Source organism: Lissotriton vulgaris, chromosome 6 (assembly GCF_964263255.1).
Source record: "Lissotriton vulgaris chromosome 6, aLisVul1.2, whole genome shotgun sequence".
Classification (NCBI taxonomy): Eukaryota; Metazoa; Chordata; class Amphibia; order Caudata; family Salamandridae; genus Lissotriton; species Lissotriton vulgaris.
Genome location: NC_141694.1, coordinates 650,201,948 through 650,225,772, shown reverse-complemented (window position 1 = coordinate 650,225,772; position 23,825 = coordinate 650,201,948). Strand labels below are relative to the sequence as shown.

At 52.5% G+C, this 23,825-nt stretch overlaps 1 protein-coding gene across 1 annotated transcript in view; it reads right to left on the bottom strand.

Moving 5' to 3' along the window:
- The window catches only part of MDN1 (midasin AAA ATPase 1), a 2,142,100-nt gene that overhangs the window by 419,966 nt on the left and 1,698,309 nt on the right, over window positions 1-23,825 (bottom strand). The window contains exons 81-82 of the mRNA XM_086926648.1: window positions 5,080-5,223; window positions 63-241 (exon numbers count right to left, since the gene is read on the bottom strand). Of these exons, the coding sequence (XP_086782774.1) occupies window positions 63-241; window positions 5,080-5,223 (323 nt within the window). The remainder of the gene's footprint in view (window positions 1-62; window positions 242-5,079; window positions 5,224-23,825) is intronic.

The following is a 23,825-nucleotide window of genomic DNA, read 5'->3' as shown; positions in this document are numbered from 1 at the left end:
TGCCATTTTTATTATAAAAAAATTGTACTGTCTCAATCACAGATTCAGAATAGCATACTAACCTTGTGCTTCTCTGGTGGACAGTCCTCACAATACAACTTTAGTTTCTCTAGGAGCTCAGAAACAGCAGAGATTATTTTCTGCACTTGTAAAGAGCGGATGTCAGAAGTGAGATCATCTGAAAGCAGTTTTGTAAGGTGGCCGGGCTTCAGGATCTCCAAAAACGCTTTTTCTTCATTCACTACAAAGAAGAAGGAATAGTTAATTTGTCTATAACTCTTTATAACACTCACATGAAAACCTTTACTATGACCAATCAGTGTTTCTGTTAGAAATGGAGGTCTCTAGTTGACAGAGGTAAATACCTTTGTCCAAATAGATACCCTTGCCTCTTGACAGGGTAAGGTAGATATACACTTTAGATAACCCCTGCTCACCCCTTGGGTAGCTTGGCACGAGCAGACAGGCTTATCCCAAAGGCAATGTGTAAAGTATTTGTACTCAAAACACACAGTAATACAATGATAGCACCACAAATGCACACCACACCAGTTTAGAAAAATAGAGTATCTTTATATAAACTCGACAAGACCAAAACAACAACAATCCAACATACAGGTAATAAAATATGACTTTTAGAACAGTATTGCAAAAATAAAGCTTGTAGAAATAAAATAGCCCCAAGTGGAGCTATTTTGACATCGTGACAGCAATAAATCCAAAGTACAGTGCTGACCGCGAGGAGCGCTGCGATGAGCATGGAGTCACACAAACCCTTAAACAAATAGTATCTTGGGAACGAAGTCTACTATGATGCACATGGTCGTGGAGGTGAGGTGCCGAGGCTGGCTCCCTGGCTGCCACGGGGGAGGCAAGTGTCGTCGAGGACATGACGAGCTGTGTTCCGGACAGGGGAAGATGGTTGCATCAGCGGTGACGCGTCGGTTCCAGTGACAATGCAAAGTCAGCAGTTCGTGGAGTCACCCTTGACTGTTATCTGTGCCGCAATAACAGGATGCAGGCGATGGCGGAGTTGGTGCGAGTGCTGGCATCGGGAAATGCTGATAAATGTAGGCATCGGAGCTGCGGTGCAGACTGGGCGGTGCGTCGTTTACTTCATGAGCGGTGCTCTGGGCCTTGGGGCAGTTTGAGGCAACGGGGACCGGTTTTCTTACTTTTCTTAGGTTTCTTCCAGCTTCCAACAGCAGGAAAAGCGTCCAGAGGCCCAAAACTGGAATAGTAACCTCTTGGCAGGTCAAAACTCTCAGCAATAGAGTTCAGGAGAGCTGGGGTGACCTCTTGGTGTCCCAGAGACTTCAGAACAGGAGGCTAACACACTCAGGCCCTTGGAGATTCTTCTGGGTGAGTTGCTCCCTCGGTGGGCCCAATGGCCAGCAAGACCAAGTACCAGGTTGATGCAGTCAGTGGCTGAAGCTGTATGGGAATGGCTCCTACACCGCAAGGGAGATGCAGCTTGGCTGTTGAAGGTGTGAATAGTCCTCCAAGTGTTTTGGAGGCTCTTCAGCTTCTGGATGAGTAGACCTTTCCGATTGTCACGGTGCAAGCAACCAGGCAGTGTTTGGTGCCAATCTTGGTGCAGGCCCTCTGTCCTTCCTTCAAATTAAAGTAGATCAATCTGATTTTCTGGTGTCAGGGGGACGCCATAATACTGAGGTTAGGTGGGTTTAGGGGAGTGTAGGGTAGTCGCAAATGGGCTACTTACCCGTAGAGTGACCACACATCCTTTATGACCACTTCCTCCTGGGGAGAGTGGGCACAATCCTGACCCAGAGTTCCAAGTTTTACCATATTCAAAAGGGTGAAACCCTTCCTCGGCTGTCCACTTCATGTGGCCCACCTTAGGGGTGTGCCTAGCCTGAAAGTCTGGCACGTCTACTGCCTAACTAATTGTTGTCAAATGGGCCCCAGGGCAGGGGTTGATGATCCTCAGGTCTGGGAGGAAGTAGCCGTTGCAGATCAAGGGCAGCAGAGACATTGAAGCCTCTGGCAAAGTCATGCCAATTAACTATCCATCCTGTTGGAGGAGTTGTGATCACCTTCCACCGGATCAGGTATTGCTTCGGACTTCAGAGAGTGCGGGCTCTCACCTACAGGGTGTCAAACTAGTCTGCGGTGTCAGGCTGGAAGGTACAAGTCAGCCAGCACAGTAGAAGGCTAGTAGCTTTGAGAGGGCACCTGTAAGGTGCCCTCTGAGTGCATGTCATAATAAATGTAGTACTGGTATCAGTAAAGATTTATTAAGACCAGGAGTTTGATACCAAACATTATTGGTTTTATTTCAGCCATCACGTAGCTGGGTAACTTGTAATGACCAATGCCAAGTACATGTCCTTCAGATAGTTGCCTTATTACTTGCAAAATGTAACAACAGAACTAGATATCACAAGGGCTCATGCAGATGAGCCCTTAAATATAATACAATGTACCCTGCCATAGCGCTCTAAGGCCCGTAGTAGGGTGACTTACATATAGTAAATGCAGTGTACCATGGCATGGCACTCAGGAGGTGGTCCATGTTATGTTTTTAAAATGGTTTGCACCATTTGAAGCATCCTGCAATGGCAGGCTGCATGCAGTTTTTGTGTGGTTCCCTTTGGTTGGCATAATACATGCTGCAACTCATAGGGACCCTCTTTGAACCCATGCCCTGGGGACCAGAGGTACTATTTACTAGGGACATACAGGGGTGCTAAAGTCCTTGCCAATTATGTTTACAATTAGACATTTACCTTGTTTAAAGGGAAAGAGCACTCACTGGCACTGGGGACCTGGTTAACAGGGACTGTGTGCACCTTTCATCTAAAAGCATCAGTACAAGGGCAAAAAGTGGAGGTGACCATGTCAAAAAGAGGCTCTTTCCAAGAGTGAAGGCTTGCTGGGTCATCCAGCACTGGGTGTTGAAGCCTGACTCAAAGGTCGTTACCTGTTGTGGCTTGACTTGGGGCTTGATGCCCTACTCCAGTAAAAGCGTTGCTACACCTTTGCACATTTTAGGGAACCTGGCCTTTGGATTAAGTGCCAGAGCTGCAGACGTTGGCTTGGTTCTTGAGTGAGGGCCAGAAGGTTTTAGAGCTGAACCTCTGCATTTTTTCCACATCACCAGAGACGTTCAAAGAAATTATATTAGGGAAGGCTGGAGGGCCTGCTTCTACAGTCCTGAGAGGGTCTCATTCCCTAAAGATATTGAGATTGTGGGCGAGCATTAGTACTGCATCTTATGATGCACGCAGTCTCTCATGCTCTGGTACCTCAGTGTCTTCTTACAGCAGAAGGTGGTGCAGAAGTCACAGGAAGTGTGGTCGGGGGGAGAGTCAAAGGTTGAAAACACTGCGTTGATCCAATCACAGATTATTTGGTTTTCAACAAAGGATGAATTGGAAGAACGTGTGCTGCATTTCTTTTTTAGACATTCGCCGATGAAACGACCTGTGTTTTGGTTGGTTGGTCAGTGTTAGAGTAACCATCATGAGATGCTGAAGGATCTTGGAACAGTGGTTGGTATGGGAATACAGGTAGCAGGCCACTGAATGAGACGCTTAGGAGTCGGCTTTGTGGAGAGGCTTCACTGGTTATCGTCATAACCAAAGATGTGGAACAGCTGGAACTGAAAGGGCAGCACAAACGAGTCAGTGTCTGAACTTGTACTCGAAAAGTCCAAACCTAATTGCAAAACAAAATAGAAGGCGGAGTCTGTATTCTTGTTCATTGTGGAGGCGTCTCAACAGGTCTTTTGACTTTAAGGTCTTGAAACAAACTCCGAGTAGTTAGTTACTTGTGGTTCTAGTTCTTGACCATGGGCATTTTCGCTGAATTCATAAAATCCTCACACTCCTCACAGGATTCAGGACCACAGTTTTGAATTTTGGCTTCTTGTTAAGATCTCTGGTATTCAAAAACTAACAGCCTCGATGTCTCACTGCTGGGCATGAAGGAATAGTGGAGAATTCTGGAAGTCTTTACATGAAGCGGTCACGTTTTCACAGCTCTTTTATATGTTAGAATGTTAACTGCTTTTTTTTTTTAATATTCACTGTTGTGCCAGGTTTTCACCAAATATGCTTTTTTCTTTCAATTTGGCTAATTGAATGTTAAAAAAGTAACAGTAATGGAGTGCCAAATCGGGCATTTTTTGGGGAAAATGCAACTGTTGACATGTTTTCCCGGAATATCACACGTGTACAGAGGTATTCTACCTTTTACTAATTTCAGAGAGAATCCCATGGTGAATAAGTTTCATTCCCTCTGTCTATTACACTACTTTTAGGAAAGTTTAAGTGGCCTGCATGTCAGATGGTAAAGTTTGGTGAGCACATTTAAGACATACAGGTGGTTGACAAAGGTCTTTCCATTTTATTCTGGCCTTGAGACAAAGGCATTAAAGTGTTCTGGGACAAGTGATGGCAGAATTTTTTTTTACAGTCAAACTTTATTTGTTTTAAGGCCAATAATAAGGTGCTTTGCGGTGCTGTTAATTTCATTTGCCCAAACATGTGGTAGTCAGGGAGGTCTTCAAGGTCATTATAATAAGCAACATAGAAGTTGATTAGGGTGTCTATACACATGGCACGTTTATGGGCATGAAATTATATCTGGATTGCCTTAATTAGCTTAATTTGGTAATTGGTTGATCTGACCACAGCTGCAATTGGGGCAGAGAGACTAAGGATGCATCCATTGGGGCTTCAATTTTATTTGGGGTAACTTCTGCCAAGATAATGGGAAGGGGGGTGGGGCACAGGGTGTCTATCCTTTTTTTAAAAAAAAAAGAGGGATGAGGTCTTCTGGTATTTCAAATTTGAAAGCTTGATGATTTTACTTAATGGCTCTATTCATGCTGGGTGATTCGATACCTTCAAGCATTTTGCAGAATAGAGTCTGACACACATATTAACCTAAATATTCCACATGCTTTAAGAGGAGACTTGCGACTTTGCAATCCATGGGACACTTTAATTCAATGTCTACACCAAGACCAAAAACAGTTGTCAAGAAACAAGCATTTCTTGGATGTACTTCGGTGTACACTAGAACCAGTAATTAATATGAACATAACCTCACCTTCCTCCGCGCTTGCATGAATCTTTTCTTTCTCTTTTTCACTGTTCCTTTCAACCAGACTCTGTATTGCACAGAGGACGGAGAGTATAGTGGATTCCACTCCATCAGAGAAACCCTCCACATACTTATCCAACTTTTGTTTACCTGTGAATTAAAACAATAAAAACATGAAATTGAGGATTCTATAACGACAGTTTAAATTTATGGCCTGCTATGAAACTGTCTGCTGTAACAACAACCCCTTTTCTTACTAACATTCCTACCCATTTAGATGACTGCAGCTAAACTAAATCTCTTCTAAGATCATTGACATTGTGTGCTATGGATATGTCAAATAGAAATTTGATTCAGCTTTGGTATTGCTGAGCTAAGGCACTCTCCCAAAAACATTAACACAAACTGCTTGCAATGTTTTCTAAAACTTTCTTTAATTTTAGGCTACACGTGTTGAACATACTCAGTGTTTATGTACAGTGTCTGTAATAATGCTGACTAGGCAGCTATGCAACCTTATGGATTATTTAATCTAAACTCCCCACTCAGAAATACACCTTATGCATCTGCAAATATACTATAAATACATATGTTCAAAGTGTAACGTGCTTCTACGTGTATCGGCATATCTATCATATAATAAGGAGTATATAATGGTTATGAGTGTAATAAGGCACACACAAGGAGATGATGGACGGAGTGCTGAAACTTTTAAGCACCCCAAGTCACAGATCTGGGTTGAATCCATCATCGTTCTTTAGCTCACTTTGCCACCCATGTTCAGACTAAGCTATATGCAAATCAGTCTTGATCCTGTGCTTCATGGGAACCGTCCAGCCCGAACTGCCAAGCCATGTCTTCCCTGGATCAGAAACCATCATCCTGGGACTGGTTTCAGGCTAACGCACAAGTTACTATTTGTGTAACGATATATCTGTAAGAGACATTAGTTAGTGATAGATTCCTTACCTTAGAATATCCCCAGGCGTCAGACTGGATCCGGAAAGTTTTGCGTAGCAGTACCCTTGCGCGTCGGTAGGCGTCGTCTGCGGCTCCGCGTCCGTCGTCGGCGCCGTGATGACGTCGTCGGAGTACTTAGACGCCGCCTCCGCGTGCTGACGTCAGTTCTTAGCCACAGCTTTTCAGCGCCAGAAGCGCAGAGCCATGACACAAACCGACACTGGTGCCAAGAAACTAGGGCCCTGAAAGGGGATGACCTTAACCCTAGATATCGGTTTGCAGAACGGGGAGGATGGGTGGGTCGGTAAGGAATCTATCACTAACTAATGTCTCTTACAGATATATCGTTACACAAGTAGTAACTTGTGCATCTGAAAGAGACACGTTAGTGATAGATTCCTTACCTTAGAATAGATACCCCAGCAATACCATCCCAGTGGTGGTGGGTCTGCGAACCAATATTTACACCAGAAAGTCCTGGAGAACGGAGCGGCCAAAGTAGCCGTCTCTCCGGACTTGACTATCCAGGCAGTAGTGCCTAGCAAACGTGTGCAACGAGGCCCACGTAGCTGCCTGGCAAATGTCCTGCAAGGGCACACCTCGGCCCAAGGCAGTTGTAGTGGCCGTGGCTCGAGTGGAATGAGCCCGCAGCCCAACAGGTGGTTCCTTCTTAGCCAAGGAGTAACACGCCTGGATGCACATGATAATCCATCGAGAAATGGTCCTCTTGTGCACCGCTTTCCCTGTCTTAGCGCCCGCGTACCCAACAAAGAGCTGATCATCCACCCGGAACTGGCGTGTGCGATCCAGATAGAACGAGAGCGCACGTTTTGGGTCCAGACGGTGGAGCCTCTCCTCCTCTCTCGAGGGGTGCGGAGGCGGAAAGAAGGTGGGCAATGTGATGGGCTGCCCAATGTGGAAGGCCGTGACCACCTTTGGCAAGAAGGAGGGCCTAGTCCTCAAAACAACCTTGTCCGGATGGACTGAAAGGAAAGGAGGCTTACAAGAGAGGGCCTGGAGCTCACTCACTCTCCTGGCAGAGGTGATGGCTACCAGGAAGGCAGTCTTCAAAGAAAGAAGGCGAAGCGGACAGTTATGAAGTGGCTCAAAGGGAGCGCACATCAGAAAGGTCAGAACCAGGTTCAAGTCCCACTGAGGCATCACGAAAGGAACAGGAGGAAAGGTATGAGTGATGCCCTTCAGAAATCTGTTAACTATGGGGGACTTGAACAAAGAAGGTTGGTCAGGCAGCCTCAGAAAGGCTGAAAGAGCCGAAAGATAGCCCTTGATAGTGCCCAGAGCAGAGCCCTGCTGGGCAAGAGAAAGAAGGAAGAGAAGAATCTCAGAGAGAGGGGCATTGAGAGGATCCACAGCCTTTGCTGTGCACCATGCCACAAATTTGTTCCACCTGCAGGCGTATACCGTTTTTGTGGAGGGACGCCTGGCTGCCAGAATGATGTTGCAAACTTCAGGAGGCAAGTCAAATGGCCTCAACTGTCGCCGCTCAATCTCCATGCATGGAGGTGGAGACTGGACAGGTTCGGGTGGAGGACCGTCCCCTGCTGCTGCGACAGAAGGTCCTCCCGAAGAGGCAGACGAACCGGGGGATCGACTGACATACTGAGTAGCTCGGGATACCAGTACCTTCGTGCCCAGTCCGGAGCCACAAGGATGACTTGTGCTTGGTCGCGCTTGATCTTCTTCAGCACTCTGGGCAGACGAGGTATAGGCGGAAAGGCGTACAACAGACCGCAGCTCCACTCGCGACGAAAAGCGTCGCCGAGCGAGTGCCGCCTTGGAAATTCCAACGCGCAGAACTGATGACATTGCGCGTTCTATTCGGTGGCGAATAGATCTAACCAAGGCTCTCCCCAATGCAGAAAGAGGCCTTGCGCCACGTCCGAGTTCAGACGCCATTCGTGATCCATCGAGCACCGACGGCTGAGTTCGTCCGCCCTGGCGTTCAGAGAACCTGCCAGGTGTTGAACCACCAGAGTCACGCCCTGATGTTCCAGCCATTGCCAGAGGCGCAGAGCCTCCTGGCATAGGGTCCACGACCCCACCCCGCCTTGTTTGTTGCAGTACCACATGGCGGTGGTGTTGTCCGTGAACACCTGCACTGCACTCCCTCGGACAGACGGGAGGAATGCTTTCAGTGCCAGACGAATCGCCCGCAGCTCCAACAGATTGATATGCAGCCGGGACTCCGCCGGAGACCAGAGTCCTCTGATCTCCGCCTCTCCCAAGTGGCCAACCCAGCCCTGGAGGGACGCGTCCGTCACAACTACGTGCTCCGGTTGGGGAAGGGAGAGGGATCTGCCGTTGACCCAATCGCGGTCCGTGAGCCACCACTGCAGCTGTCTCGCAGTGCCCTCCGAGATCAGGACATGGTCGGAAAGGTTGCCCCGGTGCTGGGCCCACTGAAACTTCAGGTCCCACTGCAGAGCCCGCATCCGCCACCGTGCGTGATGCACCAGAAGGATGCAGGAGGCCATCAGCCCCAGAAGCCGCAGCGTCAGCCTGACCGAAATCCGGGATAACGGCCTGAAGATCGGAATCAGGGCCTGAATATCCCGGACTCGCTGTTCGGGCGGGTAAACCCGAAACTGCGCCGAGTCGAGAACCGCTCCGATGAAAAGGAGCTTCTGAGAGGGGCACAGGTGTGACTTCGGCACATTGATGGAAAATCCCAGCCTGTGCAGGAGATCCGCCGTAGTCTGGAGGTGGTTGACGACTGCCTGGGGCGAGCCCGCCTTCAACAACCAGTCGTCTAGGTAGGGGAAGACTGAAACCCCTAACCTGCGCAGGTGAGCTGCGACCACCGCCATCACCTTCGTGAACACCCGTGGGGCGCTGGTAAGGCCGAAGGGGAGCACGGTAAACTGAAAGTGCTCGAGGCCTACCGTGAACCGCAGGTAGCGCCGGTGGGCCGGCAGGACGGGGATGTGGAAATACGCATCCTGCAAGTCCAACGCTACCATCCAGTCTCCTGGGTCTAGGGCAGCTAAGACCTGAGCCAGTGTCAGCATTTTGAACTTCTCCTTCCGGAGGAAGCCGTTGACGTTCCTCAGATCCAAGATAGGGCGTAGGCCCCCTTTGCCCTTCTTGGGTACCAGGAAGTAGTGGGAGTAGCAACCACGACCTACTTCCGGCCCAGGAACGCGCTCGATGGCCCCCTTGGCCAAGAGGGCCGAAACTTCCTCCTGCAGGAGCCACAAATGATCCCCTGATACGCGGTGGTGTTGCGGTGGCATGGCTTGAGGGGTCGTCTCGAAGGGGAGGGAGTAGCCCCTTCGGACGATCTGCAGCACCCACCTGTCCGAAGTGACTGTGCGCCAGTGAGAGTGGTGATGGCGAACCCTGCCCCCCACTGGCGTCACATGGGCCGAAAAGCACGGACTAGGAGGGTTTAGAGGCGGATGCTGCGGGGGCAGGTGTGGACTGGCTCCGCTTGCCTCCCCGACCGCCTCCACGGCGGTTTCCACGACCGCCGCCGCGCTGGACGACAGTTTGCGGCGAGTGGCTGGCGGCACGTGTGGGGACGCCCCTTCCTTGGCCACGAAAGGAGCGAAAAGCAGCCACTTGCTGGCGCGGGGCCGAGAGGCCCAAGGACTTGGCCGTAGCCCTGGAGTCCTTAAAGCGCTCAAGCGCGTGGTCTGCCTTGTCGCCAAAGAGGCGACGGCCATCGAACGGCATGTCCATGAGGGTATTCTGGACATCAGCCGAAAAGTTGGCGGATCTGAGCCAGGCGTGGCGTCGAATCGCCACCGTCGTAGCCATCGCTCTGCCCAGCGAATCAGTTGTGTCCAGTCCGCACCTGATCGAATATTTCGCTGCGTCCCGGCCCTCCACCAGGGCTTGGCCGAGTTTGGCCCGTACCTCCAACGGACACTCTGGCAGCAATTCCGCCACCGTTTCCCATATAGAATGGGTGTAACGGCCCAAGAGGCATGCGGTGTTGGAAGACCGCAGTCCACAGCTAAGGGACGAGAAGACCTTCTTTCCAAAGGCCTCGTACCTCTTGGATTCCCGATCAGGGGTAGCCGACGGGAAGGCGGTCTGGGAGTTAGAGGCCTGGATAACCAGACTCTCGGGGTGGGGTGGGTGGACAGGAAACATGGGTTGCCCGGAGCCGGGCGGTGGCGTCTGGCCACGTTCCTATCTACAGGCGAACCTGTAGCGGGCCTGGACCAAGTGCCCAAAAGAACGTCCGACAAGGCCTCATTAAACGGCAGCAAAGGCTCCATGGAGCTTGACTGCGGCTTAAGGACCTCAGTGAGGAGGTTAGTCCTCACGGCCGCGACGGGGAGATCAAGGCCCAATGCCTTAGCAGCCCTCATCAACACCACACTATATGTCGCGCCCTCCTCCGAAGCCACGGAAGGAGGAGAGACGAATCCAGTGTCTGGAGAGGTGTCCAGGCCACTGGCCTCCCCAAGGTCTCCTGTCCAGTCCATGCTAGACTGACATTCCCTTGTCAGAGGGTCCTCAGACCCCTCCCAATCCTCCTCGTCCCCCATCTCCTGAGACTCAGGGTCGTTAGTGAATGAGGATGGTTCATAGGGATAGAAATCCCCGAACGGCGTCGGGATCGGCGCCGACAGGCGCCGTCCCGACGTCGGGACCCATAGAGAGGAGGTATTGGGGACGGCGTCGGCCGGGACCGACGCCGGAGGGGACACCACACGGACCGACCCCGGGGGGGTCGTAAGGTCCACCGGGGACGTTCCATCGCCCGACGAGGGTCGAACGGCACCCTGCGGCGTCGGACCCGAAGGCACCGACGACGCTGGGACCGCCAAACCCTGCGGTGCCGAGCCCGAGGGCAGCGGCGGCGTCGGGATCGTGGAGCCCTGCGGCGCCGGCGTCGAAGCCGAAGCACCCGACGGAGTCGGGGTTGAACCCGACCCACTAGGGCCCCCGGACGGGTTCGCTGGGCCCGAAGGCGCCGCGGAACCCGTCGGAGAAGAAAGGGACCTCATGGCCATGAGGAAGCGCTCTATCTCCTCCGGCGTCGCGTTCAGCCCAGGGACCGGGGGGTATGGAGCCGAACGCGGCGCCCGCGACTCCTGAGGAGCCGCGTGGGCGGTGTCACCCGAACCCCCGGCCGCATCGCGCGAGCGTCGGGGGGAGTCGGAAGAGCGATGATTTCTCTTCGACTTCTTATGCTTCTTACCTGACGACTTGGACCCGGAGGAGTGGCGCCGACTCCCGGAGCTGTGACGGCTCCGCCCCCGCGACCTGTCCCTCGACCTCCCGTGGGACCGGGACCTCACACGGCGCGGGGCCGACTGGCGGATCTCGAGTCGCCTGAGGGACCGCTCCCGCCTGGCCTTCCTCGAGAGGGCCCGACAGTCGGAGCAGGCCTCGTCGTCATGGTCGACGCCCAAACACGTCAGACACAGTCGGTGCGGATCCGTAACCGACATGAGTCGCTCGCAACCGCCGCAGTGCTTGAAGCCGGGCATCCCTAACGGCACCGTCGGAGTCGTGGAGACTTCGAAAGAGATCAAAAGATCCAAAAAGTTAGTCAAAAAATGACTAGGGAACTGCTTTTTCCAGATCTGCGCTGGCTGGCGCGGAAAAAAGAAGAACTGACGTCAGCACGCGGAGGCGGCGTCTAAGTACTCCGACGACGTCATCACGGCGCCCACGACGCCGACGACGGACGCGGAGCCGCAGACGACGCCTACCGACGCGCAAGGGTACTGCTACGCAAAACTTTCCGGATCCAGTCTGACGCCTGGGGATATTCTAAGGTAAGGAATCTATCACTAACGTGTCTCTTTCAGATAGCCCTCATCAGCTAGGCTAGCTTGAATCCAGAGGCAAAGTGAGCAAGGGACCCAGGTCTGGACATACCCTGCCAACTTAAGGCGAACAAAGCAAACACAGAGAGATGATGGACGGAGCGCTGAAACTTTTCAGGCACTCACCCCCAGTCACAGATATGGGTCGAATTTGAATCCATCATCATTCTTTAGCTCACTTTGCCACCCCAGTTCAGACAAAGCTATATGGAAATCAGTCTTGACCCTGTGCCTCATTGAACCATCCAGCCCGTACTGCCAAGCCATGTCTTGCTTGGACAGGAAACAAGCATCCTGGGAACGGTTTCAGGCTAACAGCCCTCATCAACCAGGCTAGCTTGAATCCAGTGGCAAAGTGAGCAAGGGACCCAGGCCTCGGCATACCCTGCCAACTTAGGGCGAAGAAAGCAAGCACAAGGAGATGATGGAAGGAGCGCTGAAACTTTTCAGGCACTCACCCCCAGTCACAGATCTGGGTTGAATTTGAATCCATCATTCTTTAGCTCACTTCACCACCTCAGTTCAGAGGTGATATGGTGGAGCCCACTATAGCGGGGTAAAGTTGGCCCACCTTGACGGCCTCAGAGGCTGTGGGTTGTCATCTGCCCAGAGCTGGTAACTCTGCAGGAGTGTTGCTCACAGCCTTGTGCTGCCAGTAGCGTAGGTAGTAGGAGATACCTGCTGCATCTGCGGCCTGGAGGTTGGGGAACCACTCCCTCGGCGCATCATGGGCAAGGACAAGCCAGCTCTTAAAATCCACCAAACACCGTTACCCAATATAGCACACTGCAGCACACCACCCAAAGAATAACACTGCACACGAGTACGAGTGACTTAGTTGGCCTGGGATTCTGCTAATCAGGGCCCTAGGCTATCTGCTCTCTCTTTAAAATGGACTCCATGTGCCCTAGGTACATCTCCAATAGGATACTGGGTCACCTTATGAGCCCCTGTACAGTGTACTATAGGTACCCAGGGCGTAGGTGCATCAAAAGCCTACCAGGGGCTGCAGCATGTAATATGCCACCACTGGCTGGCCACCCAAATTGACACAACTGGCTGATCACTCAGCTGGGGCAAGGTGGTGTGATCACCCTTTGCTTTAGATATAGTATACCTATATCTAACCTTATATCTAGACACATATACACCTATAAGTCACTCCTATGGCAGGCCGTAACAATCCTGGAGGCAGAGTGCTTGGTTTTATGTGAGATGGTGCTCCAACGAACAAGTTACTTACCTTCGGTAACGATATATCTGTAAGAAACAGTAGTTAGTATTAGATTCCTTACCTTAGAATATCCCCAGGCGTCAGTCTGGATCCGGAAACTTTTGCGTAGCAGTACCCCTGAGCGTCGGTAGGCGTCGTCTGCAGGCGTCCCCTGCGGCTCTGCGTCCGTCGTTGGCGTCGTGCGCCGTGATGACGTCGCTGGAGTATATAGACGCCGCCTCCGCGCGCTGACGTCAGTTCTTTGCACACAGCTTTTCCGCGCCAGAACACGCAGAGCCATGTGAGAACCAACACTGGTGCCATTTTGAAACTAGGGCCCTGAAAGGGATGTCCCTAAACCTAGGTATCAGTTCGCAGAACGGGGAGGATGGGTGGGGCGGTAGGGAATCTAATACTAACTACTGTTTCTTACAGATATATTGTTACCGAAGGTAAGTAACTTGTTCATCTGAAAGAAACAGGTTAGTATTAGATTCCTTACCTTAGAATAGATACCCCAGCAATTCCAACCGCGGTGGTGGGTCTGCGAACCAATACAATTTTACACCAGAAAGTCCTGGAGGACCGAACGGCCAAAGAAGCCATCCCTCCGGACTTGACTGTCCAGGCAGTAGTGCCTCGCAAAAGTGTGCAGCGAGGCCCACGTAGTCGCCTGGCAAATGTCCTGCAAGGGGACTCCCCGGCCCAGGGCAGTAGTAGCCGCCGTGGCCCGAGTGGAATGGGCCCTCAGCCCAACAGAAGGCTCCTTCTGAGCCAAATAGTAGCACGCTTTGATGCACAGAACGACCCACCGAGAGATGGTCTGTTTATGTACCGCCCGTCCTTTCTTCGCACCCACGTAGCCAACAAACAGTTGGTCATCCACCCGGAGCTGGCGTGTGCGATCCATATAGGATGAAAGCGCACGTTTTGGGTCCAGACGATCGAGCCGCTCTTCATCCTTTGAAGGATGCGGAGGCGGGAAGAAGGAGGGCAAGGTGATGGACTGCCCGATGTGAAAAGCAGAGACTACTTTGGGCAGAAAAGAAGGTCTAGTTCGTAGAACCACCTTGTCGGGATGAATGGACAAGAAAGGAGGTTTGACAGAAAGAGCCTGGAGCTCACTCACTCTCCTGGCAGAAGTGATGGCAACCAGGAAGGCCGTCTTTAAAGTCAGGAGACGGAGAGGACAGGAATGAAGGGGCTCAAAGGGAGCACACATCAAGAAGGTCAGAACCAGGTTCAAGTCCCACTGAGGCATCAGATGCCTCTGATCTCTGCCTCTCCCAAGTGGCCTCCCCAGCCCTGGAGGGACGCGTCCGTCACAACAACGTGCTCCGGTTGGGGAAGGGAGAGGGATCTGCCCCTGAGCCAATCGCGGTCCGTAAGCCACCACTGCAGTTGTCTCGCAGTGCCCTCCGAGATCAAGACATGGTCGGACAAGTTGCCCTGATGCTGGGCCCACTGAAACTTCAGGTCCCACTGCAGAGCCCGCATCCGCCACCGGGCGTGATGCACCAGAAGGACGCAGGAAGCCATCAGCCCCAGCAGCCGCAGCGTCAACCTGACCGAAACCCGGTATAACGGCTGGAAGATGGGAATCAAAGCCTGTATATCCTGGACTCGCCGTTCCGGAGGATAAACCCGAAACTGCGCCGAGTCGAGAACCGCTCCGATGAAAAGGAGCTTTTGAGAGGGACACATGTGTGATTTCGGCACATTGATGGAAAACCCCAGCTCGTGCAGGAGTTCTGCCGTCATCTGAAGGTGGTGGACGACTGTCTGGGGCGAGCCCACCTTCAACAACCAGGCGTCTAGGTAGGGGAAGACTGAAACCCCTAACCTGCGCAGATGGGCTGCGACCACCGCTATCACCTTTGTGAACACCCGTGGGACGCTGGTAAGGCCGAAGGGGAGCACGATAAACTGAAAGTGCTCCTGGCCTTCCGTGAACCGCAGGTAACGCCGGTGGGCCGGCAGGACAGGTGTGAGAAGTTGGCCCGATATGCAGCGTTCGCTATTCTAGCGACCACTATGCATCGGTCCAAACGACCCTTATGGTGATTGGTTGTAAGTCAACCTTAGACCAGCTATCCTAGTAGCGTGGATACGAGCAGTCTTCGGGCTAAACTCTAGAGGGCGTGTTAAGCCAGCTGTTATACCATCACATACCCCTTGAACACCAAGTGAAAGGACACCACACAAGTGTTATGAAAATAAACAGTATATTTATTAGAATCACAACAGCCCTGTACTCTTTATGAGGACAGGGTACCAAGCACAGACCAAAACTCTTAGGAAAATACTTCAAGTGCACAATCAATACAAGTGCCCGAGGGCACGGAAAGTTTAGTGGTCTCGGGCGGACCCGATAAGGCAACTCGGAAGCGAGGGACTCGGGACCCTTAAGTAAGGAGGCTATGCAGGCACCGAAATGCCGAAGTTACCTAGCCACGAGGGCTGCGGCTGCACAAGTCTTACAGGCGTTGGGGATCTTCGCTGACGAGCCAGGAGCCGGAAGAAAGGAGTTGCTGGCCGGCGACCAGTGTTGAATAGTTCGTAGAGATCCAAGCCTGGATCAGTGATCGATGATACCTGAAAGCAGAGGGGACCAAGTTCGTACTACTAGCCAGTAGTCAGAGGGTACCAGGAGGGCACCGGATGGCCGTCACCTCGACTAGGTGAGTGGGCGACGCTAGGCTCTGCAGTCTCACGGACCAGGAGGCGTTGTCGGCGACCAGGATGGAGGTGTGAGCTGTCCCACGAAGGTTGATGCTGTCGGCGTCGCTGGGCCCAGGATTGGGGCAACAAGCCTTGGCAGATTTCAGGGCCACGTGATGGGCCCAAAATGGCGTCTTGAGTGGACCAGGAGGGTCCGGGGTGCTCCTTTTGCAGAAGGGAGCAAAGGCCAGTCTGGAGCAACCAGACCAGCAGCGTTGGTTGTTGGTTGTCGTTAAAGAGTCACAAGCCAGCGGCTAGTGATAGGACAACGTGCTGAACAGCGAAGCAGAAGGGCCCCACGCAGATCGTGGAGATGCTGGGAGACTGCACTTCGGTGCTGGAGCTGCTCAGGGTTGGGGCTTCTCGGACCCCAGAGCACTCACCAGAGGATTCCTTCGGTGGCTGTGCTGGTTAAGAAAGCGTGCAGGTTTTGATGATGGCCGGTCCCTCGAGGTCTCGTCGCACCCACGGATCTCAGCTGAGCTGACGATGTGGGTAGAGGTCAGAGGTGCCAGGGAAGCCGGTTCTCGTCGAGCTGGGCAGTCGGATTCCTGAGGAAGGACTTGCAGCAAACCGCAGAATTCTTAGATGGTGCCTGCGGACGCAGGGTGACTACTCCTTAGCCACAAGGGAGAAATCTTAAGAAGAGTCTCGAAGTCCTTTCGTAGAAAGTATTCTTGATTCAAAGATGATCTAATTTGGAAGGGTCCCCGCTCCGGCCTTTATTCTAAAGAAAGGGGTGGGTACATGACTAGGTCCTGCCCTAGGGGCGGGACCAGGAAGGGGGGTAGTTACACCCCTCTCCCCTGCCGGACTTTCCCCAGGTCAGGGGCTGTGCGCCCCTGGAACTGGTTCTAACCGGCAGATGCGTAGTGAGCACCGGGGTGCCACTCCGCAGTCACCTTCTTGTAAAGCCCTACCTACCCAGAATACACAAAACCCTGTCTGGGACGGTGCGAACACCGCCCCGGACAGGAAACCCTTTGTCCAAGCTCTCCCTACTGGAAGGACACCCAGCAACAGGAGGTCAGACTCGTGTCTGTGGTGGCAGCATCCATTTTGTGGAGCTGAGGCTTCAGCTAACTTTAACCGGGGTTCACAGTTACGTACATGTCGTGTCCCTCTAGAAGGGCGGAATGCTAACCTCGTCGCCAGCATTGGTACGGGGTCAGCATCCCGATTCGTATGACACCTTACTCGACATGTCTTGATAATGCGATACCGAAGTTACCAATATGGTACGCGTTATCATGGAACAGCCATTGGGTCTTGGTTCCGCAAGCTGCAACCGGGCTCGGCTCGTGCCAGAGCCCAATTCACACGATTCCATGCACTCTGCCTTCAGGATTGTCAAGGCCTGCCATAGGAGTGGCTGATAGGAATGCGGGTGTCCATTTTAGGGTTAGATATAGGTATACTATATCTATAGCAACGGGCGAGTACGCCACGTTGCCCCAGCTGTCGCGCAGCCAGTTGTGTCAGATTTAGATGGCCATCCAGGGGTGGCATAATACATGCTTCAGCCCCTGGTAGGCCCTGGGTACACCGATGCCCTGAGTTACAGGGTCTGACAAGGTGGCCCAGTTTCAATTGGGTAATGCACTTAAGGTACACACATCAATTTAGCGAGAGAACAGCTAGGCTGGGGGTCTGATTGGCAGGCCCACAGCCCGAGAAAGTCGGAAACCAGTGAAACAAAAGCAAAAAAATCTGGGTGATCATAGGATTGCAGACCCTACTCTCCTACAACGGGGATGTGAAAATATGCATCCTGCAAGTCCAACGCTACCATCCAGTCTTGCGGGTCTAGAGCAGCCAAGACCAGAGCCAATGTCAACATCTTGAACTTCTCCTTCCGGAGGAAGCCGCTGACGTTCCTTAGATCCAAGATAGGACGTAGGCCCCCTTTGTCCTTCTTGGGTACCAGAAAGTAGTGGGAATAGCAACCACGCCCTACTTCTGGCCCAGGAACGCGCTCGATGGCCCCCTTGGCCAAGAGGGCCGTAACTTCCTCCTTCAGAAGTGCCAAGTGGTCCCCTGAAACACGGTGGTTCTGCGGTGGCATGGCTGGAGGAGTGGTCTCGAAGGGGAGGGAGTAGCCCCTTCGGACGATCTGCAGCACCCACCTGTCCGATGTTATTGTGCGCCAGTGGGAGTGGTGATGGCGAACCCTGCCACCCACCGGCGTCACATGGGCCTGAAAGTACGGACTAGGAGGATTTAGTGGCGGATGCTGCGGGGGTGGTGTGGTCTGACCTCGCCGTTGTCCCCGACCGCCACCACGGCGGTTTCCACGGCCACCACCGTGTTGATAAGTTTGTTGCGGCGCGTGGCTGGCAGCACGTGTGGGACCGCCCCTTCCTTGGCCACGAAAGGAGCGAAACGAACCCGTTTGCTGGCGCTGGGTTGAGAGACCCAAGGACTTGGCCGTGACCCTGGAGTCCTTGAAGCGCTCCAGCGCGTGGTCCGCTTTGTCGCCAAACAGGCGACTGCCATCAAACGGCATGTCCATCAAAGCATTCTGGACATCTGCCGAGAAGTTGGCGGATCTCAGCCATGCGTGGCGACGAATCGCCACCGTCGTGGACATCGCTCTGCCCAGCGAGTCGGTCGTATCAAGACCACACCTGATGGAGTTTTTCGCTGCGTCTCGGCCTTCAATCATAGCCTTGCCGAGCTTAGCCCGTACCTCCGGCGGGCATTCAGGCAGCAGGTCCGCAACCGTATCCCATAGAGAGTGGGTGTAGCGGCCCAAGAGGCATGCGGTGTTGCAAGACCGCAGTCCCAGACTCTGGGACCTGAAGACCTTTTTTCCATACTGGTCGTACCTCTTAGATTCCCGGTCGGGCGGGGCCGACGGGAATGCGGTCTGGGAAGTTGAGGCCTGGATCACCAGACTCTCAGGGGTGGGATGGGTGGACAGGAACTTGGGGTCATCCGAACACAGACGGTGGCGTCTGGCCACGTTCCTATCAACAGGCGAACCTGAAGCGGGCCTGGACCACTTGCCCAAAAGAACGTCAGACAAGGCCTCGTTGAACGGCAGCAGTGGCTCCTGTGGGCATGACTGCGGTTTGAGGACCTCAGTGAGGATGTTAGTCCTCACGGCCGCGACGGGGAGCTCAAGGTTTAAGGCCTTGGCAGCCCTCATTAACACCACTGAATAAGCAGCCCCCTCCTCCGTAGCCACGGTAGGAGGCGAGACAAAGCCAGGGTTAGGGGAGTCATCTAGACCACTGGCGTCACCCAAGTCACCTGTCCAGTCCAGATTGTACTGACACTCACGTGTCAGAGGGTCCTCAGACCCCTCCCACTCCTCTCCGTAATCTACCTCCTCATCATATTCGGGATCAACAAGGTAGACCGACTCCTCTGGGTTCACAGACCCCATCGGCGTCGGACTCGGCGTCGGGCGACGCCGGTTCGGCTCCGGGACCGGAATCGGAGAGGGTATGGGGGCGGCGCCGCCCGGCGCCGGAGAACCGGCGTCGTGCGGGGACGGCGTCGGGGGTAGCCCCGATGGAAGCGGCGCCGGGGAGGTCGGTTGGCCAGCCGGCGTCGATCCTGAAGGCCCCTGCGGCGCCGGGACCGGAACCGTCGGCGGCGCCGGAGTACCCGACGGCGTCGAGGCAGGAGCACCCGACCCGCTAGGGCCTTCAGACGGGGCCACAGGGCCCGAAGGCCCAGTCGGAGGAGCCAGTTTCCTCATGGCCATGAGGAACTCTTCTATCTCCTCGGGCGTCACGCCTTGCCCAGGAACCGTAGGGTATGGAGCAGGCCGCGCCGGTGGCTCATGCAAAGCCGCATGGGTGGGGCCACCCGAACCCCCGGCCGCATCGCATGAGCGTCGGGGGGAGTCGGTGGTACAATGACGACGCCCCGACTTCTTGTGTTTCCTACCTGAGGAGCCAGATGAATGGTGACGACTTCCGGAGCGTTCGTGACGGCTCCGCGACCGCTCCCTCGACTGCTCCCTTGACCTCCGGCCGGACCGGGACCTCTCGCGACGCGGGGCCGACACCCGCAGCTCCAGTAGCTTGCGGGACCGCTCCCGCCTAGCTTTACTCGTCAAGGCCCGGCAATCGACACAGGAGTCCACGTCGTGGTCGGGGCCCAGGCACTGGAGGCAGAGTCGGTGATGGTCCGTGACCGACATTGTGCGGTCGCAGTCATCACAGTTCTTAAAACCGGGCATCCTACCGGCACCGTAAGAAGATATCAAAGATCAAAAAACTGTGGTCAAAGACCGGAGTACTGCTCTCCTCGGATCTGCGCTAACTGGCGCGGAAAAAAGAAGAACCGACATCAGCGCGCGGAGGCGGCGTCTATATACTCCAGCGACGTCATCACGGCGCACAACGCCAACGACGGACGCGGAGCCGCAGGGGACGCCTGCAGACGACGCCTACCGACGCGCAGGGGTTGTGCTACGCAAAAGTTTCCGGATCCAGACTGACGCCTGGGGATATTCTAAGGTAAGGAATCTAATACTAACCTGTTTCTTTCAGATTGAGCATGTCTGCAGCTTCTGGAACCATGTCCTTATAGCTGTTCTAGGATATTGCCATACCATATACTCTTAAGTGCATTATGAACCTCGCGGTTAAATGCTAACTATGGTTTGGCTTTATCAAAACATGTTGAGTAAGGTGTCATACGATTTCGAATACTATCCCCCTCGCCAGTCCTGGCGACGGGGGTAGCATTCCACCCTTCTAGAGAGAGAAGACATGTTGTTCCTACTATTCCCGGTTAAAGTTAACCAGAGCCTCAGCATCACAAAATGGATGCTGCTGCCACAGACACAAGTCTGACCTCCTGCTGCTGGGAGTCCTTCCAGCGAGGGAGGCTTGGACAATAGGTTTCCTGCCTTGGGAGGTGCTAGCACCACCCCAGACAGGATTTTGTGTATTGGGACAGGGAGGGCTGAAAGGATTAAGACACTGCCTGGGGCACACAAGGTGTCCCATGCATAGTCCAGTTCAAACCGGTGCTGTGGCACTCCAGCCCCAGCTCTGGCGCGAAACTGGACAAAGGGAAAGGGGAGTAACCACCCCCTTCCCTGGTCCCACCCATGGGAGGTACCTAGCAGGTAATCCAGCCCCTAAGATTGGTATATAGGTAGGAGCTGAGTCACAGGACTTTAGATTAATCCTGACAAACTTTGAAACAAAACTCTGGACCTTCAACGATCTACTTGAAGAAGACGACTGAAGAATCTCCCTTGTGGCCACACAAAACTTTTAAGTTGTATAAAAACTTTGCAGTCTTATAAAGATATAACGCATCTATATGACAGACAATTTTAACATGATGTCCTAACGTGTTTACATCAGTATATTATAACTTTGTCTGCAAACAAACTAACGTTGTGTTTCTCCTGTTTCTTCTGCCCTCGGCGTAACGTCACATTAGTTTGTGGTGGAGTATATAACTTGGAATATGCAGGTGATATTACATTATTTTATTTCACACTATATAGCAGTAGCCACCATCTGGTCCTGAAGAAAGCATTGGCATAATTGCCATTTATGCTGAAACATGTCGACCGTCATTGCCCAGAGATATTTTGTTAAATCTGTTCTTGCACATTTTTAGATTTGAAAGAGCTGAGAAGAAATATTAAAGTTAAGCATCTACTCAGTCCTATTCAATTTTAATTCACTTTCACGTGCACTGCTTATTCAGTTGCCACTAATATCTATACAATTCCTGCACCTCCCATTTCTAATAACACATTACATAAAGGTTTGTCACAGCCTTGAAAAACACCTGTAGGTTGTGTACTTTGTCTCCTGGGTAAGGAGAACCCATATGATGTTTAAAAGGGCGGTACAGAATGGCTACTGATGGGAGAATTTCTCCCAGGCTCTTGAGTATAAGTTCACATATAATTTATCACTCTTAAGAGCACATTGGGTTTCTTACTCTCCATAGTGATCTAATAACTTGCCGTGTCGAGGCCTGTCTTTACAGTTGATTTTCACCTTTTTTGCCTGACCCCTAGATATAATTTGTGTTGTGATTACTGAATCTCCCTTGTGGTGAAGGAGTGACCACCCTGCACAAGCAGGCACCATCCAGCGATCAACGGCTTGCTTTGTCACCGCCTCCCGCCGGAGCCCGAGCACAGAGCATGACTAGAACCGGATTCCCAGACATCCAACAGCCCGATCCACAGTCCCTGCAAAGCTGAGAACCGTGGAGGCGACAAGAGACGTGGGACCGGCAATCTTGAAAAGTCTGCGACCTGCTAACTGTGCAGCCCCCGAGGCCCCCTCGAAGCTGTGCATTGGGGATTGAGAAGCCCCAGCCCAGAGCAGCATCTGCACCGAAGATCAGCCCTGCACCCTCCACGAGTTCTGCGTAGGGCCCTTTTGCATTTTCCTGCTAGACGCATCTGACCGGTCACTTGCCCGTTGGCTAGTGGCCATTTTGGCGACGATCCTTTAAATCTACACCACTGGTCTGGTTGCTCCAGACTGGCCCTTGCTTCCCTCAAAAGAAGCAGCCCCTCAGACCTTGCTGGTCTGAGTAAGAAGCCTACATCATATCCTGCGTGGGTTGCCTTTGCCAAGGCTTGTTGACTCCAATCCTGAAGCCGACACCGCCGACAGCGAGAGCCTTCGTGGGACAGTCCGTGCCTGCCTCCTGGTCGTCGTCGACGCCTCCTGGTCCACGTGGCTGCAGGGACAAGCTTCCCATCAGCACCAGATTGCTTTGCAACATCGCCTTGTTCCTTCTTGGTCACTGGCTAGTGACCCAGTCTCTGTCCCCTCTGCTTTCAGGTCTTCTACATCTTCGATCCCCCGTTGGATCCACCCGGACTCTTCTCTCCTGGCCGCCTGCAGCATCTTTTCTCCAAGGCTCCATAGAACTCCATGAAGAAACCAGACACACTTTGGGACCTATGCACCCGCTTCCTGTGGGTTAGGAAACACGAGTACTGCGGTGCTCCTGTAAAGAGTAACTCTCCTAGTGTCCTAGTTTCAAGTGGTTAGCTTCTAGTCCAGTCGGAAGACTCCCAAACCTTTAACTTTCCATTTTTACGTACCCATTGACTTCTATGTGTGGACACGTGTGCCTTTAGACACTGCACACGAATCCTGTGGGCCTCCTGCTCCCTAACCATTGTTAGTCCAGTGTAGCCCCAGCGATTCCCAAGGCCCTAGGCCTTACCATTGTTTGTGACGTGGTACTTGTACCACTTTTTTAGTATATGGTTTAGCGGGCCACCCGGACCTATCCATATGTGTGCAACTTTTGTATGTTATATTAAGTTACTTGTTTTGCGCTTGTGCTTCTGTGCTCATAAAGAGTTCAGGGGATTTCTTTAGAAATAAATACATATATATTTTGAATATATATCCTGTGTGGTGTCCTTTCATTTGGTATTAAAGGGATTGCATATGGTAAAACAGCTGGCTTCACATGCCCTCTTGAGTTTAGCCTAAGACTGCTCTGTCCATGCTACCTATAGGATAGCTGGTCAATAAGGTTGACTTTACAACCATCACCATAAGGGTTGTTTGGACTGGTGCAAGGTGCTCCCTAGAATAGTGAATACCATATACCAGGCCAACTTCTCACAACAATGTGCATGATTATTTGGGTGCTACCCAGCAATAGATGTGACTCAACTTTTCAAAGCTCAAACCAAATAAGAGAGCTTTCACCTTTAGGCACAGATGAACCCAGGTGCAAGAACAAATCATGCCCAACTTCTATGGGCAAGCAGTTGACCTCCTTGGCCAAGGTAAAATGATTGGGGGTGATTCTAGATTAAAGCCTGGGTATTGATCATGAGATATCCTTGATAAGGGACTCGTGTTTTGGCCTTCTAAAGACTCCTGGGTGGTGAAGATCATGTGATATACATAGCACAAATAATCAAAACAATCTAAGGAAAGTTATCACACATTTTCATGTAACTACCTTGGCATGATTTTTAGTCAAGGTTTTGCTACTGTAAGATGTGTAAATTGATGTCACACTTAGAATAACTACCTAAGGATATGATCACAGGTAAATTTGATACAGAAATAAGG